Source organism: Orcinus orca, chromosome 15 (assembly GCF_937001465.1).
Source record: "Orcinus orca chromosome 15, mOrcOrc1.1, whole genome shotgun sequence".
Classification (NCBI taxonomy): Eukaryota; Metazoa; Chordata; class Mammalia; order Artiodactyla; family Delphinidae; genus Orcinus; species Orcinus orca.
The window spans coordinates 21091774-21113508 of NC_064573.1; the positions used below are offsets into that span (position 1 = coordinate 21091774).

General features: G+C 38.5%; 1 protein-coding gene across 1 annotated transcript in view; it reads right to left on the reverse strand.

Annotated features, from left to right (window-relative positions):
* Positions 1 to 7790: 7790 nt before the first annotated feature.
* Positions 7791 to 21735, reverse strand: part of LOC125961283 (netrin receptor DCC-like) — a 393835-nt gene continuing 379890 nt past the window's right edge. Inside the window, exons 2-3 of the mRNA XM_049698141.1 lie at positions 9137 to 9457; positions 7791 to 7864 (exon numbers count right to left, since the gene is read on the reverse strand). Coding sequence (XP_049554098.1) covers positions 7791 to 7864; positions 9137 to 9457 — 395 coding nt within the window. The remainder of the gene's footprint in view (positions 7865 to 9136; positions 9458 to 21735) is intronic.

Sequence of the window (21735 nt, forward strand, 5' to 3'; positions counted from 1 at the left end):
ATTTCCCACACCACCAGCATTTCTCTGGACATCAGTGGGTGTCCTTACAATTCAACTCGATCCTGACACCTATCTATCTGCCTGGAGACAGCATCAGATTCCACAGGTTAAGGGTTCATTCCTACAAGACTGTCTCCCTGTCCATCCACTTCAGATGCCAGTCACGAGCCCAGGTTGTTACCTGTGCTTCTGACCAACTGGCTATAAACCAGAGGTTCTGATGACCTCCTCCCTGGGCTCAATTAATTTGCTAGCGTGGTTCACAGAACTTAGAGAAACATTTTACTTACTAGATCACCAGCTTATTATAAAAGGACATAACTCAGAAACAGCCAGATGGAAGAGATGCACATGGCAAGGTATGAGGAAAGGGTGTGGAACCCATGAGACCAAAGGCACCATTAGCCCAGCACCTCCACCTGTTCACCAGCCTAGATTCTCCTGGAACCTTCTCCTTTTGGATTTTTATGGAGGCTTCATTACATAGGCAGGATTGATTAAATCATGGACATCAGTGATCGATTCAACCTCCAGACCCTCTCCCCTACCAGAGCCCATGGGGGTAAGACTGAAAGTTCCAGGCTTCTCATCACTGGCAGGGTTGGTTCCCCTGGCAACGAGCCCCTATCCTTAGATGGGGTTCAGAAGTCACCTCATTCACATAACAAAAGACACCTTTATCACTCTAGTCACTTAGGAAATTCAGAAGGCTTTAGAAACTCTGTGCCATTAGTGGGATAAAGACCAAATATAAATTTCTCCTTGTGAATCACAATATCACAGCCCCACAGCTCTATATGGCCCAGTCAGAGGAGGTGCCTCTGTACCTGAGTGGCATTTAGAGACAAGTCCCAGTTAAGGACCTGTCTGAATTATGTGTTGCTTCTCACAAAAAAAGGGCTGCTTCTCAGATGCTTTGGGATGTTTTCCCAAACTGCCTTTCGGTTTAAAACACTCTGACCTCTGGGACTAAGGCAATAGGTTTTGTCTTTTAATAGAAAGTCTCCAAAGAACTTTCAGCTGTAGCTCTGAGAGTGGCAGCTTTGAAGGTACTATATCATATTGTACTATTTTAGTATGTGTGTGCATATGTATATGTGTATATATGTGTGTGTGTGTGTGCACATATGTATATGTGTATGTGTGTGTGTGTGTGTGTGTGTGTGTGTGTGTGTGTGTGTGTATATTCCCAGTATATTGTGAAATGAGTAGATATATTTGGGTTTTGGGATTTACTGTGATTATTTATTTGCTATCAAAAATATTTATCATTGTTTTATTGTTGTTGTTACATGCTAAACTCATAATTCAAGGTCCAAAACAAGTTATTTGCTACACTAAGAATATGTGGCCCTAAAGATGTTAAAAAAAAAGAATATGTGGCTCCTTATATTCCAATGGCTGCCTAGTCACTAGAAATCAATTTACTGACTTATTCTAATTCTCATCTCTACCAAATAATAGACATATTTAACAATTATAGGAGACTAGACTGATTATTATAAAATATATAGATATAGCTTAAAAATATAAAAGTAGATTATTAAAAAGCAATACCTGGGGCTTCCCTGGTGGCACAGTGGTTGAGAGTCCGCCTGCCTCGGCAGGGGACACGGGGTCGTGCCCCGGTCCGGGAAGATGCCACATGCCGCGGACCGGCTGGGCCCGTGAGCCATGGCCGCTGAGCCTGCGCGTCCGGAGCCTGTGCTCCGCAACCGAAGAGGCCACAACAGTGAGAGGCCCGCGTACCGCAAAAAAAAAAAAAAAAAAAAGGCAATACCTTCTTAAAGGGAGATGTTTTCACTGATGTATTCAGTACTCTCATCTCTAAATATGGATCCTGACAAGAAAAGTTTAAGATAATTTAGGGACTATATACACTGAGATTTTCCATGATTTCTTCTTAGTTTCTAGAACATTCCTAAGCTTGAATATTTCCTTACTTTGTAGAAAGACTTGTATCTAGTATAAATATCTTAAGTTGTAGATCTTTACTAAATTTAAATGATAAATTTTAGCATGGACATAAAAAACAATAGAAAAAAATCAGTACCAGTGATAGGTTCATAAAAGTAAAATGCTCTATTAAATTTATTATCAATCATAATTTTATCAGAGATTTACAGTTATACCACCTGATCTATCTACTTTACTTCCTCTGATTTAAGTCTTTGTTAGCCTGACATTGATTAAAAAAAAAAAAAAAACAAAAAACAAAAAAAAATCTCTTGTATTCCAAGGGGGTCTTCTAGAATTCAAAAGAGTTTTTGGTTAAAACACTACCACTGTACTGTTTTACTATTAGTATTACTAAATAGTATTACTATTTTAGATATTACCCCTTCGTTTTTATTACAGCACCAGCAAATATCAAACTGTAGCTAGCTTAACAGTTGAATAAAAGAACAGTGCTCTTAAGATACTGAATTTTAGAATGAATAATTACTATTTCCACTGTCATATGAATTAGAATTCATAACAAAGAAAAGGCAGTGAAAGGTTGGAAGATTTTTTAAAGTTATTTTGTTGATGTTTCTACTATAAAAAGCCCTGTCAAGTTTTCTTTTGTAATTTTTATAATGCAGACGATGTCTTTCTACTCTGCATATTTTATTCAGGAATATATTTCTATTTTAATTTTACTGCAGAGTTAATTGACTTAGGAAGGAGGCAACTAAAAACCTATTCTTTAAAATGCCATTATTTAAGTTGAGGGTGTGGGAGTGTGTGGGTAAGTAGGCACTGGGCAATTTTGGTGATTATCCCAGTTTTATTTGGCAATAAAACTAAAAGAAAATTATAAGATTAGCACACATACAACAATTACTTATAACACCACAATCCTTCCTTAAATTTTCTTTCTTTCTCGTGCTTTAACCACAAAACAAAAGAACACTTAGCTAAATGAAGATAATTAAGACCATTAAGAATTATGGAGTCAGAACAATGGATTTTACTGCTCACCAGTCTGAAAATAAACAATATCCCTCTCAGTATAAAATGTAAAACTTTGCTCTGTAACTGAAACTTCCCCAAAATAGAATTCTGAGAGCATTCAAGAGCACTGGGATGCATTTTCCAAACTGCTTCACTGGATGAACTTGACCTTCTAGGCAAGATTCTTATATTTGTTCTTGTAGAGGAAAGGAATATGAGCACTTTTTCTTGCTATTTCCTTTCTATAACATTTGAGTGGCCCGAGGCAATGTAGTTTATTCTTCCTTCTCTTAAGACAAGCTCCTTTTTCTGTTTCCTTTTAAGTAAAAACGTAAAGGTCAAGTTATCATTTCACAAACTGCTCCATTCTGCTGAAGCAATTCTAGCTTCTCTCACCATAATATGCTTTCACTAATTATTTCATAACTCATTTAAATTGGAGGCATCCTGGAAGGGAATTCATTGAAACTACTCCTCAAGTAACTAATTATTTTTTTTTTTAAACTCAGGGGAATTTTAATTATAATGCCTGTGTTATTTAAAAGCAGAGTGCTACAATTTGCATCTTGAAACATCTATTGTAATAAGGAAGTAAAAAAAAATATGCTCCTGAATGAAATAACACAAGTAAATGCAATTTAGTTGGCCTTTTATTTTCTTGATTTTCAAGAAAAAAAATGCAAATTCGACCTGAATTATAAAACCACTTACAAAGATAAAAGGTAACCAAAATCTTGCCCCTAGAAAGACTATTTATAAGCTGATTTTAAAAATCACATGTTCTCCACATTTCAGGAGAGATTGATCTTGTGTCATTATTTAATGCATAGCTGTGCTAGCAAAATCTTATCTTAGAAGAAAACATCCAAATCATAGTGTTTGCCCATGTTGGGAAGGAAGAATCTTTCCTTCACCCTTCTAGGTTCTTCTGACTGGTCTAAGAATTAAATTGACCTAAGACAGATTAACAGAATACCACATTTAATTTCATACGTACAGGAATCCCACATATATGAGAGTGTAAGAGAACCCACATATTGAGAGGTTCAAAGACAGAAAACCAAAACGAGGTATATATGCTGTTCTGAGCTAAGGAGTGGGATACAGGCCGGGGCTTCCCAGGACAGGAGGGTCACTCACAGGACAATATAAAGAAGAGCAGACATTTAGTAATTAGATATTTGTCCTGCCATATAGATGGGGCCACTTAGATAAAGTGTATCTCTGGCAATAACTCTTTTTCTGGGAAAAATCCCCAATTTAAATTCTTCTAGGTTAGTAAGGGACAGACAGTAGTTTCTCTTGAGCCCCTAGGATCTCCATTGCTTTTAGCGCAAAATAATCCACATTCCAAAGTAGCACATCTTGGGGAGGCCTCTTCTGAACCCCTATACCCATAAGAAGTTGATATTTTCAAGGCAATAAATGGATAAAAGAAATCTACTATTATTTTCCCCTTAGTTTCTATTTTGGAGAGTTTGAATGATTAAAAATAAATGACTAAGTGAGAAACTATTCACAGTATCCTTAAACCTAGTCCTTAGACTGAGAAGCAAAATGATAAGGGAATAAGTGTGTGCCAGAGTGAGACAATCTGAGTTCTAGTCTCTGCCTGTAGAAAGCCACCTACCTCTTTTCAGTTTGTTCTCTGTCATTCTGGGTATCTATATCACTGGGCTTTTTTGAGCATTATGAGATAATGTGTATGAACATACTGTGCAAAGAGCAAAGGACTATAAAAAAAGCAAGTCAATGGTTTTAATATTCAAGACATAAATGCTTAAAATTAACAACAACAAAGAGAATCTACCTGGACACAAATGCTCTGTAATGTATCCTGCAGTCAGTGTTGCTTCACATGAGGGAGGAGAGGCTGGCCGCCTTCCAGCCCCAAGAGTGTGAATACCAGCAGAGGAAGCACTTAGGTTGCAACTGGGCTTCTAAGAGCCCTGCAGGAGAAGTACATGGGCAAGCAGTCGTGTGGGTAGGTGGGTGTGTTGGATGGTGGATGTGTGGTGGTGGTGTAATCAGGGAAAATGAATAAGATGACTCTTTCATGATTATTTGGAGGAGCTCTGTAGTGATCTGGTTTTCTTACACATCAGCATTATTTAAACTCCCAATCTAGACCAAATAACTCCTGTAGACCCAGCCTAGGTGACTCTTTTTCAGTTGGAAGGGCATCAAGGAGGCTTGGTTGAGAAGATTGCCCAGCATCTTTTTTCCAAAATGACAGCAGTTATTGCTTGGTCTAGACCCAGTACAAATTATATTGGCTCCACTGACAAAATAGATCAACTTTTGGAAAATGAATTTTGTAGTTAAACTGATTTTGGCATTGCTGGCCAACAAACTGCAGAGAGATTCAACCATTTGAAAACTCAATTCAGTCTTGCCAGTTTGTAATTATGGATTGCAAAGGCAGATATCTGATCTAGGGCGATAATATTTATGGCTCAGGATTTGCAGCCTATATTTACCTCCTTCCCCCCCAAATTTTTTGTACCACCACATGGGAATATTGAAAGTTGTCATTTCCTAGTAGTAATAATTGTAATAACACAATAACCATTATTAAGTCTATTTATACTACTGCTGCTATTGAATAAGAATCTACTCTGCACTATGGCTTTACATCCTAGATGTTATTTGAAAGCCAGCACAGCCTTAGGAGGTAGATTATTATTATGTCTGTTTTATGGAAGAGAATACAGGCTCAGATAGCTGGTGACATCTGGCAGAGGGAAGACGTGCTTGGCCAGATGCAAACTCATCTTGATGTTATAGGAAGAAATAAGGAACTGACACATGCCTTTTATTTTTTTCACGTAGCATGAATATTCCAGCACAGTCCATCTTCTAATAGTTAATGAATTTGTAGACTATTGAGATATAAATCAAATTATTCCAACTCTGCCCATCAAGAGTAGGGACACAGGGCTTCCCTGGTGGCGCAGTGGTTGAGGGTCCGCCTGCCGATGCAGGGGACACGGGTTCGTGCCCCGGTCCGGGGAAGATCCCACATGCCGCGGAGCGGCTGGGCCCGTGAGCCATGGCCGCTGAGCCTGCGCGTCCGGAGCCTGTGCTCCGCGACGGGAGAGGCCACAACGGTGAGAGGTCCGCGTACCGCAAAAAAAAAAAAAAAAAAAAAGAATCACATCAAGGTCAATAATGAAGAAGTGGATGAGGAAGAGAAGGAAGAAGAGAACATTGGCCAGAAACTCTCCATAGACGGCAGAAAGCCCCACATCTTCATTGGTAAAACAAGTATCTACTGAAAAACTACTAAACACGTCTGATGATTTTCTAGGTACTGAGTGGAGAGGGTGGTAGGAGAAGTTATATAAACAAAGTCTGGCTGTGCTCCTCTCTTCAAGCTGTTCTCCATCTAGAAATGCTAAATAGAGGTACACGATGCAGATAAATACTGTACCATTTTAGATTAGAGCTAATTGGATACAAATACAATTCCCAAGTTTCAGCCAGTACTGGCCAAGTTGCTTTCAAATAGAGATTTAACAACCCAGGTGTTCCTTACTGATAGAACTCACAATTCCCAGAAATACTGACAGTCGGTAGGCCGTAACACTGAGATTTTTAACAAGATGTTGAATGGGCTGGTAGCCCCTCATTTCCCTTTCCTACTCTCTCTCCTTCTCCAGCTAAGCATGTACTCAGGGCTTAAAGAGCACTTGAGAAGTTCTTAGAAAATAGAATGAATGGTGTATGGCAAGATCATTGCATGAAATAAGCTGACTGATTAAGGACCGATTTCATTTGCCACATTTCTTTTTATCAAGACACTTTGAGAAAGCAAAAATGGAAGAGAAGCATTCTATTAAATGGGCTCTACACAGCACCTGAGGGTAGAGAACAGATTTTTTTTTTTCTCATCCAAAGAAAAGCTGCCTGTTACCTTTTAGGAGTGGCTGGTTTACTGACTGCTAACGTTTTAAAAATGAGATTAAATCAGGCCCGTGGTCTTTATTACAGGGAAGATATATTCCCCTTGTGCATTCCAGTGGTTTGGCAATCTTAACCTCAGCAGACACAACACTGACATATGCTGTGTTGCCAAACAGCAAGGTAAGTGTTTAAAAGGCTGTGAATAAGCCTCATTGCCTTGAAATGATACAATCTAATATTAAGTTGTAACTCAGTGACTGAATCTGCCAGCCTATCCTTGTACAGAATATGAAAGTCAAAAGAAGAAGCCACTTTATTTTGATATCTCACAGGGAAGGGATTATTCTTCATCTCACCATTGAAACAGAGCATGTAAAAGTGAATCTAGATCACAGGAAACAGAAACCACAACTTACCAGGACATTTTCATTAACAGCACACATATGTGTGTGCCTTTTGGAACAGGCATCAAAGTACCAGCCTGATTCACTCAAATCAGCAGAGCTACGTTGTATTGTGGGCAAGTGACGGATGGGATGTGAGCGTCCAGAAATTCTCAAATGCGGGAAATCAGACTGTACCCTTTCTGCTTCATTTGGAGCATTCCAGGAAAGCAGTTTTTACCTTAACCCTCAACACTTGCTCCACTTTTCTTTTTTAATCAATCATCATTAACATAGAATTTCAGTTCTCTCCACACTTTACGCTCGTCAATCACATTTCAGACACCCATCACTCAGAGATCCCAGGTGGCTGGTAGCCTTGGTTTTCCTGATCAGGTGCCACCTCATGTGTGTCCTGAGTGAAGGAGACGCTCTGCACCCATGCTTCAGTCTAGCGTTGCTAGAGAAGGTGGAAGGTTCCACTAGGTGGGTTGACCAACTATTCTGGTTTTACATGGGACTGAGGGGTTCTCAGGACCAGTACTTGCAAGTGCTAAAAGCAGGTCAGTCCAGGTTAAACCAAGACGGCTGACCACTGTATCGCCAGGACATCTTTGCTCTAGAATAGTCTTGTTTAACTGAAATATGAAAAAGAGTCCTTGGTGGGGAAAAGAAGCCATAAAAGAGTGGCAGGAAGTTGAATTTATGGACTGATCGCTTATCTATGAGATCTAATTTTTTATATCATAATCTGACAAAATCCCTTTTTTCAGATTTCAACTTTATCGCATCTTTACTAGAAGAGTACAAGGGGTGGGGGGGTGGTCCTGCCTGACTGTCCTAGCAAATGTCATGGCTGAAAATGAGTCCTCATTCTCATCAGTCTTCCTGTATACAGACTACATGGACCCTGGGGAAGGAAACCCATATCAAATGACTACATTATGGCCTATTCATTCAAGTGAATAGAACTGAAGATTAAGTTTGAAAGGAGCCCTTCAAACCTGTTTACCTATCTGAAGGCCTAAATTTTTTTCAGGTTGGATCCATTTGCCTTGTTTTGTGACCAATATCAAAATTAAACAACAGAAAAAGATGAAAAAACAAAGTCAAAGCCCAATTTTTAGCTGAATTATTACAGAAATGAGGAAAATTTAATTCTTCTTCCTACAGGTCTACCTCTGAAAAGAAATAATCATGAGCTACCCTCTAACCAAAATAAGTGGGGCAAAAAAGAGCAATATCCATGGATTCCAGAACATTCAGTACTGTTTCTTTCAGGGTCTGCACCACTTCAAAATATATATAAAAAGAAAAACTTTTCATCTTATTATTTGGTTATTGAGTCAATATATTACCAAGCATAAAGATATTTGGAAGCACTATTCAAATTTTTATTTTTCATTTAGAGATTTATATGTTATAGCCATTATAATTAAAATAAAATCCACTGCTCTAAAGGCAAAAAAAAACAACCCAAACAAATAAACAAGCACACACACACACACACACACACACACACACACACACACTGCAAATTTTCATCATTAGTGAGGCTGTAAGATGGAATTAATTAGGAAATTATTTTTCTAATATTTTTCTATTAATGAAAACTCCTTCCTTACACATAAGTAGTGGGTCAACTTGAACCAAATTTTGTTTTGGAAAATCTCATCATGTTATGTTAATTGTTGAGATTCTTCTATTGTTTTCCAAGCTAATTTAGGCAAAAAGTCAATCAAGACTGTGAGGAAATAAACATACATGTTTTTACATTTTTTCCTTTTTCTTAAAAAATATAGTTGTTTTTACAAATATTAGGGGTTTTTTTTAATCTCAAAAAGAAAAAAAAAAAAGGAGTAGAAGAAGAGATGGAGAAGGAAGAGGAGGAGAAGGAAAAATCCACTTACCTGCCACTGCAACTCTTGCTGTCCGACTAATAATTGACCCAGAATCTCCTAAAGATGCCTCACATTGGTAGAGTCCCTCATCTGGCTTATGGTGCCTGGAGTGAAGTATGTTTTGTATCAACAGAGAGCCATTTGGAAGTTGCTGCTTCCTTTCGTCCATCCCCAAGGCAAGGTGGATGCCATCTTTCTTCCACTTGATAACTGGAGCTCCTCTGTCAGACTCTGCAGAGCAGTTCAGGAGGACATTTCCTCCCCGCATCGTGACGGCATCAGAAGGTTCCGACAGGAAGCGCAGTGATGTGAAAGACTTAATCTGGAAACCTGGAACATGAAAGTACAGGGAAATATGGTCACTTATTCAAATAGATCTCAGGAGTCAATCCCCTGCCTTTTCTTCACAAAACTTTTTCAAAACACCTGGGGGCTTTGAATAATGTCCAAGGCTAAATGAAACTTAAAATCAAGGATGTTGTGTTAAAGAAGTGAAAAAGTGTCCAATTGAGGTAACCACAATTAATGAAACTATCGGTCCCAAAAGTAATAATATAACAAATTAAGAATTTATAGAAATCTAGGCATGGCCACCATCACATATCAATCAACACTTGAAAATTTAGACAGAATAGACTAATATTTTCCAAAGTAGCCATGGTGGGACTTCCCTGGTGGCACAGTGGTTAAGAATCCACCCGACAATGCAGGGGACACGGATTCAAGCTCTGGTCTGGGAAGATCCCACATGCCACGGAGCAACTAAACCTGTGCGCCACAACTACTGAACCTGTGCTCTAGAGCCAATGAGACACAACTACTGAGCCCACATGCCACAACTGCTGAAGCCCATGCGCCTAGAGCCTGTGCTCTACAAGAAGAGAACCACCACAATGAGAAGGCTATGGACCGCAACAAAGAGTAGCTCCCAATTGCCGCAACTAGAGAAAGCCCGCACACAGCAACAAAGACCCAACGCAGCCAAAAATAAATAAATATATATTTTAAATAAATAAATAAAGTAGCCATGGTTAGTAGTGGGGTAGCTAAGATTTAGGGTGCTATTTCTATCTCTGCATTCTGAGTTTAGTATCCAATAAATTTAAAAAGAAATCCACTCAGAGACAGTATTTCATTAACAATAATAACAAAAAACCAGCTCCAAACTGGGTGGGACAAGTTATTTAGAACAAAGCTCAGGTGTGTTTTAAATAGGCAAGAGATGCCACTTGCAGAAGCAAGTCAATAAAGCTACCACCTAAAGTCACAAACCCGTGATGTGTCTCAATTTCCATCCAAATGTTGCTCACGAGCCAGGAAGTCTAGGTGAATATTATAGTTGGATTTTTTCTCATAAACATCTATGAACATAAGAAATCAACAGAAAGAATAGAAGGTTGTTTAAGAATCTGGAGGAGGTAAAACACCTACAATTAGTTTAAGTACATTCTTTTCAGGGCTGGCATCACAGCATTTGGCAGAATATTTGGTTGTTGAATCAAAGACTTTGATGAGGTCTCAGGAGGTCATGGGGCTCACCCTTTGCTCAGACAGGTGTATACCTAAATCACTCAAGTTCAATTACTTTAAATTTCATTTTCAATGATTTCTGGGCCTAGGGATTCTACAATATCCCTTGCTTTCAATATTGAATCATTCTTAGAGTCTTAACTGAATTTTCTTGCTTCCATTTAATCCCATTTTTCTCCTGAATCACCCTGTGTAACAGTGCAGAGGAGAGGAACACATTTAATTTCTTTAAAAATACTCCCTCCCCTAAGTTATGTTTGGCTTCAATCTTCCAGGATAACAATCTCAACTTCATTAGCTTCCTTAATTTTTCTGTGATGGGAACAATTTTTGTTATACTTGGTGAAAATGTTCCAGTTTTCTATTATTTAAAAGGCAGGCATCTAAATTGCTTATAATCAGTACTCTTATAATAAAGGATTGACCCATACTAGCACCAATGGACAGACTCGTTTCTAGCTTTGTATACTCCACTTTCAAGATAAAGCAGAACAGCTTCTCACTGTTTCTCCATGGTGTTATCTGCCATGTTCCCACAAACCCAATTTTTCTAAACCTTATATTCAAAATAAGTCTGTTACTTTATTGTTTCTGTTGAAATTTGCCCATCATTCATTGTCATACACTCATTTCATCCAACTAGGTCATTTACCCAAAGAAAGCAGCTGGAAGTTTGCTCAAATTATTATAAATTGTAAAATAACAGTGAGCATCGTGTCTACCGTAAATTATAATGGTAAAAATCCCCAAAGATACAGCCTCACCCTCTCATTGTCCAATAAGGCCCTCCTCCCGTCAGACTGTTTTGGTGTAGCCAGCCTAATTATTACTGCCCACCCCTCTAGTGGAAAGTACATCACATCAGAAGTCTGGATAATTAGCCCTTGGTCCTGGCTTTACTATTTAAAGATCTGGGACTCAAACAAGCCTTTTAAATCTTCAGAAGCTCAGCTCCTTCTGTGAAATGAGGGTGTTGAACTTGATGATCTCTAAATTCAATATCCAGTTTGGGAACTTTCAGAATTAGGATGGGTTGAAGACATCCATCAAATGAACGCTGCTCTAAGCTTACTGAGCTGCTAACAGTGAACAGCTAGCTAGAGATACACCAAGGATGAGAAAGTAGAAAGAAGTTCTAATGTCCTTAAATGTCAAGATATTTCACTAGAGTAATACCTGCAATTTCCATACAAGTAGCATTAATAAGGCAGAAAAAAATTTAGAATTTAAGACCAGGCAACTATATTAAAAAGCACTGATTGCTTTTTTGTTCTTCCTGGAGCCTATATTTTAAACCACCACCTCATGTTGAACACCTTATTTATGTCACAGAACACACAGTATATTTCACACAGCTGTTTATGACACCATGTTAATGAGCATATGTGCCCATTATCACAAATAAATAATCCACTTAATCTGAAACAAGGAGGTTATGACAGTTTTCAGCACTGTGAATACATAATTTGGGAAAGTTAAATAAAGATGAACATTTCTTCAATACAATTACCCTTGCAGTTTGCTGGCAATGTGAGCTTTTGTGCTCCTTTTCACAATTATATTTTGAACATGTGACTCTGGAATAAAGGTGTCTCGCTGCTTGAAGTAACTTGCATTAGTTATTTCATTTTTAGAAAAGATGGGCATGGACCCAAGCAAATATAATCTGTTGAGAAATAAGAGGTGTGTCTCCAATGGTCCTGGTTTCAAAGTTTTAGCTCATGGTAGGGGCAAGCTGCCTCCACCCCCTTGGAGAGTATACACAGGCCTAAGAAATGTCTCACTGATAATTACACTGACTTCAATCTAGGCTATCCTCCTCCCTCTTCTCTTAGAGTACTAGTTCCCCTTGGAGGGATGGGCCTACCAGTGTATCGTATCTTATAAAATAATTATATCAAATTGTTTCATCTAAAATTCAATGTGAAATCAACTACACTGATTTAATGTAGGAGCAGAGAAAGAAAGATGATAAAACTAAAGAAAGCAAAGAAGTACACATAACATTTGGAAGTTGTGGCTCAAAAAATTGTGGCTGGAATTTGGGCAGAGTTCGATGAGGATACAGATCGCCTAGGAAATGGGTGAAAGATTTAATCAGAAAGCAATAGAAGAATGCTTTGGAAGAGTCAAAATGAAACTACCTACTTTACAATTTTACAGAGGATTTTACATTAGAATAACAATGGTGAGAATTTCATCCAGAAGAAAGCCAACAGGAGAAGTTTTCACTTTGTTTTGTTTTGGTTTTATTTTTAAGATGCCCATGGTCATTCTGTTGAACCCTCAAATAGTAACATTTCCCAGTCTTGCTTCATAGAAGCAATCCTTTTGGCCTGCTATAAAATTACATAAGGTAATTATATTTAGAGAAATGTACTTGAGAATACCAAAATCCCATCCAGTAAGAAATTTGTATGAGTGAGTCTGATACCAGAGTTCATGATAAGAATAAGTGAGTCTCAGCCCTCTCTCTCTCCAAATTTTGTCTTGGGAAGATTCCTAAATCTTCTTTATCTAGGATTTAGGCAAAGAGCCATATATGCATTTAACTAACTGGTATTGTTTCTTATCTGTGTTGGTCCAAGAAAAATAGAGTATCATATTTTCCTTAGACATTATTCTTTTTCTTCTTCTTCTTCTGAAAGATGGTAGTTCATAAGTAGATACGAACACAGCAAAACCTTTAATGTTCTCCTAATGAAAATATAGAGGAAGGCCTACTCTTAAGAGGTGACCCAAAGGAGAAATATTAACATCTATTTGCTTTAGTTTTGTCAAACATAAATAAGCATAGGAGAAACACTCCTAGGGATATTCCAGATTTATATTAATTGAGCACCTAGAGATAGAGAAGATCCTCAATGTGTTTTAGAAACTCACCAAAATGATCAAGCAAATAATAAAAATGTTTCTATAAGATTAAGTCCCTTTGTGCTTGCTCTCCTTATCATATTCTTGTTAATTTCAAAGGCCAGTCACAGAGGCAGACTTAGAATGGATTTTTAAGGTATGACATTTCATCTACAATATTAAACATTGTTAAGTGTGAAAAATAATTCCCTATGAAGTCAGAAACTCCTTTCCAAGTCCAATGTTTTAGAGCTTCTGCTTAAAGCAATAAAAGCTAAAAATGAAATTTATGAAAAGTAGCATGAATGTAAAAAAGAAGCTCCTAAAAGATTTTAAGATTAGAAAATGTCATACAAATCCCCATAGAACTTACTATGCATAATTTTGTCTCTTTCAAATGATGAAAACTTTTACTTTGGGACGCTTGGAGAGTCTGTGGATCCCCAAATTCATGTAATCAACCCAGAAAGTTCTGCCATTATTATCTTTTCTTAGAAATATATTCTACTGCATCTGTTTCTCTTGTGCTAAGATAAAGAAAGAGACCTCCATTGAAAGAAATTAAAACTATTCTATGGGTGATGGAATATAATCCATTTTCAATTAATCAAACATCACTTACATGTGCAGCTGCCACTCTGGAATCAGCCCTAGCAAAAGCTTATAATGTCTGTGAGGCTATGTGATGGGGGAGGGGATTTAAAAAACAAAACAGAAACCCATGAATTAACAGGTCCCCTAATTAATGTGAACATTACTTGGTTTAGGATATCAGATTATAAATCTGACACAGTGGTTCTTAAACTAAGGTCCCCAGACCTGGAAAAGCAACACCACCTGGGAACCTGTTACAAATGCACAATCTCAGTCTACACCCCAGACACATGCAATTGGTCAGCAACAATGGGGCAGAGTCCCACAATGTGTGCTTTAATTAGCCTTCCAGGAAATTCTCACATTCACTAAAGCTTGAGAACTGCTTCTCCAAAACTTCCAGCTGGGGAAGTTTGGGGATCCCTACAGCTTGGGGATCCTTGTGTTTTTTGAACTATCTTGTTATAATGTTCCATATTTGGTGCATTTGTGCAATATGGTCAATTCTAAGTAGAAAGATGAAGTTACCAGGCTGATCCAGGAATGCGAATAACTGAATACCATTTCAACACTTTTTTTTTTTTTTTTTTGCGGTACGCGGGCCTCTCACCGCTGCAGGCTCCAGACGCACAGGCTCTGCGGCCATGGCTCACAGGCCCAGCCGCTCAGCGGCTTGTGGGATCTTCCCGGACCGGGGCACGAACCTATGTCCCCTGCATCGGCAGGCAGACTCTCAACCACTGCACCACCAGGGAAGCCCAACACATATTTTATTAACATTTGTTGTATAGTTCTCTTTGAGAGGCTGAAAAAAAAGTAGGGAAAAGGCTAAGAAAGAGGGCTATTGGTGACGACACCTCATCTTTCCTTTGTTACCAGCACTCTGGACACCAAATGGCCATACTGGATTAAGGGGAAAAAAAAAAAAAATTCTAGAGTCAATTGAACATTTAGAATGTTCTTTGGAACATTCTTGGTTGTTCACACAAGGAGCTGTCAAAAGATTTCTTTTAATCAGCTGCAATAGCTATAATCCTCTTGCAAAAGAAGTTTTGGAAAACATAGTATTCTTTATCAGATTACATTTCTTTCATTACCTTTTAGCTCCACAGTATAATTACAGCATTTAAAAATACTGGAACTCTAAACACTTGCCTGGGTGACCTGCCCCTCAGACCAGTTTAGTCTCCAGATGGGCAAAACCATATTAGCACTCATTCTGCTAGAGCCTTGGAGGTATACTTTATATGCTTCATATTAATGCCAAACATTAACTGCAGCCAGCCCAGAGTGAGAAAGTGTATCTAACCAAAGCCAGAACCAATGACCACAGCGGTTTCTGTGAAGTATCAGTGCTTTTTTTCGACTACAATAAGAGACATGGTAAAAATACTTGTCAGAAGATGTGGTCATATCTTTAAAGGATTGTGTGCATTCCAGCCCGTCAGAGAGACTATGTTCAAGCCGTTCGACTTCAAGTTTTTATTACAACAAACGGAAATCAGAAATGAATGAGGTTTTATGGCATTTATTACTGAATTTCAATAAGGCAAAGACTTAACAGGAAGAAACACGAGTGCATTTTACTATGGGAATTTATTAAGTATCATTAAAATGTAGGGAAACAGGGCTTCCCTGGTGGCGCAGTGGTTGAGAGTCCGCCTGCCGATGCAGGGGACATGGGTTCGTGCCCCGGTCCGGGAAGATCCCACATGCCGCGGAGCGGCTGGGCCCGTGAGCCATGGCCGCTGAGCCTGCGCGTCCGCAGCCTGTGCTCCGCAACGGGAGAGGCCACAACAGTGAGAGGCCCGCGTACCGAAAAATGTAGGGAAGCAATGGATGAAATGAAAAATTTTAAAGGATAGTTCCAGTTTCTCCCCCATTAGCATCTCTAGATTTAGCCAATAAAAATTAAAGATATCAGTTACACTTGAATTTCAGATAAACAACAAATAACATTTTAGTATATATGTGCTTAAGATAATAAATGCTGATATTAAATAAATATTGCATAGGACATACTTATGCTAAGACATTTTTTGTTATTTATTCAAATTTCAAACTTAACTGGCCATACTGTATTTTATCTGGCAATTTTATCCCCCATGAAATTATTTCCCTGAGGCCATCGCAAAAGTAAGCAAATAGTATATGAATTCATACTACCCTTCTCAGTTCTGATGTATCTACCAAGAGTGAACTCTTGGAAAATTACCATGACTGAATCAGGAAAAGTAATTTTAGTGTCAGGACACTTGCTGACCTAGTCCAGTACCACCAAATATACAGGTAGAAAGGTTGCTGAATCTGTTTTGTTCTTAACACAGCAATCCTTCTTTTTCTCTTCCCTTTACAAGACAGGGAGCAAAATTCAGAAATACAAATACAGGATGTGAAGTTCAAGAAGCCATGGTCCCACACAGAGGCTCCCCATCACACATTCTGAGCACGTGGCACCTTCCACAAAGCAGTGGAGGCTTTGCAGAGAGATCTGAGGTTTTTAAAGGGCAAGAAGTGTGTGCCCCAGGCAACTGTCTGAGTGTCCGCTGGCTAAATCCAATGGTAAAGAAAAATGATAAGGGCCAAGGTAGAGTGGGGGAGTAGCTTTCTCATCTCTTTGCTGCTTCAAGAGCTGAATCTCTAAACCATAGCTTGATTTTGCTGTGTGATACTGGGCAAATTGTAATGGGATTGTTTTTCAGCTCAACAGGTAACACAGTCTGACTTCTAGGTTATCATTCCCTAGGCCTCATGCAAAATTAACACTTAAAAGAGAAACTTCGATGTGCTGCTTAATCTGCCCTGGGTTTGAACCTTTATCCCCTGCCTCATTTTGGTAAAATGTAAGCTGGCTTTCTCCTCCCTTGTGTTTTTCATCAGTAGGGGCATGGACTGCTTTTTATGAATGCACAGCTGTCAACTGGAACACTGAGAAAGGTTTTTCAGAGTATTTAGAAAAAGTACCAGGTAATGGGTATCTAGTGCATAGGAATCTCTCCATCCAGATGACAGTGAAAAGTGGACAAGCATTGGAATGCCAGGTATTGTTAAGAGACCAATCAACTTTCAGAACCTTATTATTAATCAAGTTGCCCATATTTACTATACACAGGTAAGAACATATAAACATAAAACCGAATGTCATAATACTCGCTCATAATCCTGCTTCACCTGGTGACAGCCACTGTTGAAATTTATATGCATTTCCTTGTAAGAAATGATTCATTTTTTGATTCATAGTAATTTGCTATTTTATCCACATGTTTGTAATAATATGAGAGAGAGAGAGACAGAGAGAGAGAGAGAGAGGTTATATCCTGATCTCTCTTCCTCTTCTTACAAGGACTCTAATCCCGTCATGAGGCCCCCAACTAAACCCAAAGGTTCCATCTCTAAATATACACCAGGAGTTAGGGCTTCAACATAAGAATTTGCCAGGGCAGGGGCGGTGGGAGGGGCACAAATATCCAATCCATAACAGGCGAAGAATAGGTATCTAGGGGAAGAAATCTGCGGGGACACAAGACCAAGAGGTCACAGGGAGACGTGTAAGACCTGGTAGACAAGTAAAATAACTTTGCTTTAACACTGACAAAGAAGGAAACCAAGTGGAGAGTTTTCAAGACAGTGCAAAGGTCCAACTTATGTTATAAAAACAGTAGTTTTGAATAGGGAAAGACACTCCCATCCCCCAGCCAGGACACTGGAGACACTTTTGGTTGTAACAACTGGGAAGGGTGCTACTTGCATGTAGTGGGAAGTGACCAGGGTTGCTGCTACCCGTCCTACAATGCACAGAACAACCCTTCAGAGGAGAGAATTATCCAGTCCAAAATGTCAATTGTGCTGAGGTTGAGAAATCTTCTTTTAAAAGAATCATCCCGGTTGCTGTTTTGAGAACAAGGGTCATTGGAAGAAGAAGGGAAACGAGTTGGGAGGCTAGTGCCATAGTCCAGGTGAGAGATGATGTGACTTGATAGGAAATGGTCAGATTCAGGATCCATTTTTAAAGGTAGAGTCAGTGGGGTTGCTGAGGGATTAGATATGGATTGTTGAGAAAAGAAAAGAGTCCAGGATGAGTCCAAGTAGATCAATAGAGCAATTTACATAATTTATATGCAGGAAAGGCACACTTGCAAAACAAAGCTCTCAGCACAAGGGGTCAGGAGACCTGAGTACTTCGCCTAACTCTGTCACTCACTAGCCCCTCTGAGTATGGGCTACACCCCTGGGAGCCGATGTCCTCAACAATGAAACAAGGAGTCAGACTGCATGACTTCTAGGTGTCTTCAGCTCTCTTGTTATAAAAGTCTATGAGTTCACACATATTAACTTTGCTACTTACAAAAATTACCCTCAAATTTAGGAGAAAATTTGTTATATGAAGAGATCTGCTATAATCATGCTGTGATCAGTTTATCACAGACTTATATGAGAGCACAAAGAGGCGCAGGTACTGAAGGTGCCAAGAGACCAACAACCCACCTTCGTTATCCATGAAATAGAGAGAAAGTCTAATCTTTTCTCTTGAAAATAAAAGACTGCAGAGGTCACTCTGCCAACAAAGCACAGGCTGTTTTATTATGATTCATGAGAAATGAAGCATTCATCTTGTGGAAACTGCTGAATATGTGAAGGATTAATTCCATAAAGGTCTGACAGGTCCTGGGAAAGCCTTGAAAATTCAGCAAACCTCATGGTTGATATTGTGGTATAAAGTCTGATGGGGGTACCCATACTGGTAAAACATTTGTGTTATAATGATCCCAATTTTCTTGACACAGAGGCCCAACAGTGTTTTTTATTAAAATGTAGTCATTCTGTTTTTTTCTTTTTTGAATTTTTGAATTTTATTTTATTTATTTTTTTATACAGCAGGTTCTTATTAGTTCTCTTTGTCAGGATATTTACTGTATCTTGTCACAGCAGAAAGGTGAGCTTTTCCTGCTTAGTCTATGGAGGACATCAAGAAGGAAAACCCACAATGATAAGAGAAACATCAACATTGGAACTGAGAGCCAGTGAGCTTTAAACCACTCAGGAGGTCAGCCTTTATTAAAGGACCCATGTAAACAACTTGTTTTATTCAATGATGATTTAGATTCTACAGGAGATGACTTAGAGAGCAAGGACGAAGTCTCTTTAAAGGATCAAAACCATAATGGGAAGTCTGAAAATGAAGACACACAAGTGTATTTCTCATCTAAAAAGAGTTAATTGTGTGCATGAGTTAGCTTTAGCAGTTTCTAGAAATGTTCGCATTACAGTCGTTCCTAGAATCCAGTGGTTATTACCTTGGACCCAGCATACTAGCAGGAGGGGACCAGAGTTGAAGGCACCCTGTGCCCAAACAGTGGCCAAGGAATGAGTGACCCGACCATATATATATTTTTTAAAATGCATTATTCAAATGTATAAGATCGAGTCAATATCTGAATGTCTGGAATGCCACTATTGGATGCAATCTGGAAAGTTCTCTAGACTGAATTATTCATAAATCCTTTGCTGGTCAAGTCCTACTACAGACACCAAACAAAACAGAGGGCAAAGATTTCTCTAGGAGCTGTAATCACTATAGTAAAAGGCACTCTCAGTTCACTTGCTTTCCAATATGGCAGGACATCCAATAATATCTTAGAACTAGTTATAAATCTTAAGCCAATTAAATAATAAACATTAATCCTCATCAGGCTCTCATTTTACAAAATGGAAAAGTTAGACCACAGGCCTGTACAGAGATAGAAAGTCTCCCTGCATAGCAGTGACAGTCCCAGCTCTTAGAAGTGATAGGTCTTTATTCAACGTCTCCTGTGGCTCTATTCTTTCTATCACATATTTATGAGAATTTCTTCCTTATTTTACCACAGACTCCTGGGGAGCAGAAATGAATCACGTTTGTCTCTCTGTATCACACAGCCCTTAACTATCTCAGATGCATTTAATAAATATCTATTGAATAAAGTTACACTGACAAAAACATGAATAATTTACGAGAATTGCCTATATCAGTGAAAGAAAATCATAACAGAGGTTAAAAAAATGGATCTCATTCTCTTAGATTGGTTGTGAATGATAAAGATTACTCAATATTACTGTCAATAAAAACAAAAATTATCAATATTCATACTGATAATATTTCCTGGAGCAGTCTGAAGAAGGGTTGGCCAACTTTCTTTTCTATTAAGGGCCAGATAGTAAATATTTTTCAGCTTTGTGGGCCAAGAGGCAACACTGAGGATATTATATAGTTATTTCTAGGATGATTTAAAAGTTAACCATTTAAAAAATGTACAAACCATTATTTTAAAAAGAGGGTAAGGGCCAAATCTGGCCATCCCTCCAGGCTGCAGTCTTTGACCCCTGTTCTAAGAAGAAGATTCTGCTAATCATCTGCTAATTCACAGTGAAGGGGATTCAAGCTTGGAGCTGCCACCTTGTGCTAAACTCACCACCCTCAAAGCTGCATTCCTCTCGGTAATGGATTTACCAGTTACAAAAACTTTAATAAGAATATTTGGTCTATAGGCACACAAGTGAAGTTCATTATAGTTGTTCATTCATTCATGCATCTCATTAAATATCTATTAAATGGCTATGTAGCTCCCCCACTACCTTGTTCCTTCTAATAGCCCTCTAGTTCAGGACCACAGACCACACGCTTCATCCATCCTCTCTCTTCCTGTCCTTCTCCTCGCTGCCTCTGGACACTCCCTGGCCTGTCTCATGTCCCTGCTGCCTGCTGTACCTATACCTCAGCAAACAGAGTGGTTGGGGATTCTGTGGAAAATGTATTCTTCTAATTACTGATGATATATGCAACCCATGCTATTATCATATCATCATTTACTAAAAAGCCCCAGAGAAAAGGAAAACAGTCTTGTTAGCTTTTTTCATCTTACATGAATAAATATTCAAGGTGAAGGGAAAAGCTATTTCTTTTGTTTTCTTGTTGCAATTAAGCCAGTACAGTCTAGCCTGCTCTGCTATAGCACAGTAGAGTTTTTCACTGGCTTTAAAGAGGCTATAAAATTTCAGTTACACATGATAAATAAATCCTGGAGACTGACTGTACAGCATGGTGCCTATAGTTAACAATGTTGTATATTTAAAAATCTGCTAAGAAGGTGGATCTTACGCTGTGTTTTTAATAACAAAAAAAAATAAAGAGGGTGGGAAGAGACTTTTGGAGACAATGGATATGTTTACGGCATTGATCCTGGTGATAGTTTCACAGGTTTACACTTATCTCCAAACTCATCAAGTTGTATACATTAAATATGTACAGACTTTGTATGTTGATTATACTTCAATAAAGTTATTTTTAAAAAAGACATCTGGGTAACTCTCAGTCCTGAAGAGCTAGGGACTTATAGTATCACCAATGGTGAGCTGTGGGTTGCAATTAAGGTTGCTTCGCCACTTTTTACCATTCCTGGACAAACTTCTATCCAGTTGCTTTTTATGTATTTGTCTTATTTGACCTTTAACAAATTCCTTTCACACTGTCTCTAATTGAAAAAAAAATCAGTAAGGGTCAAAGCAAAGAAATGATCTTCTGTGTCTCAACTGAGGAAGAGTAAATGCCTTAAATTTATCTAAATAATAAACAGCAGGTTCCCTTGAATGATAGA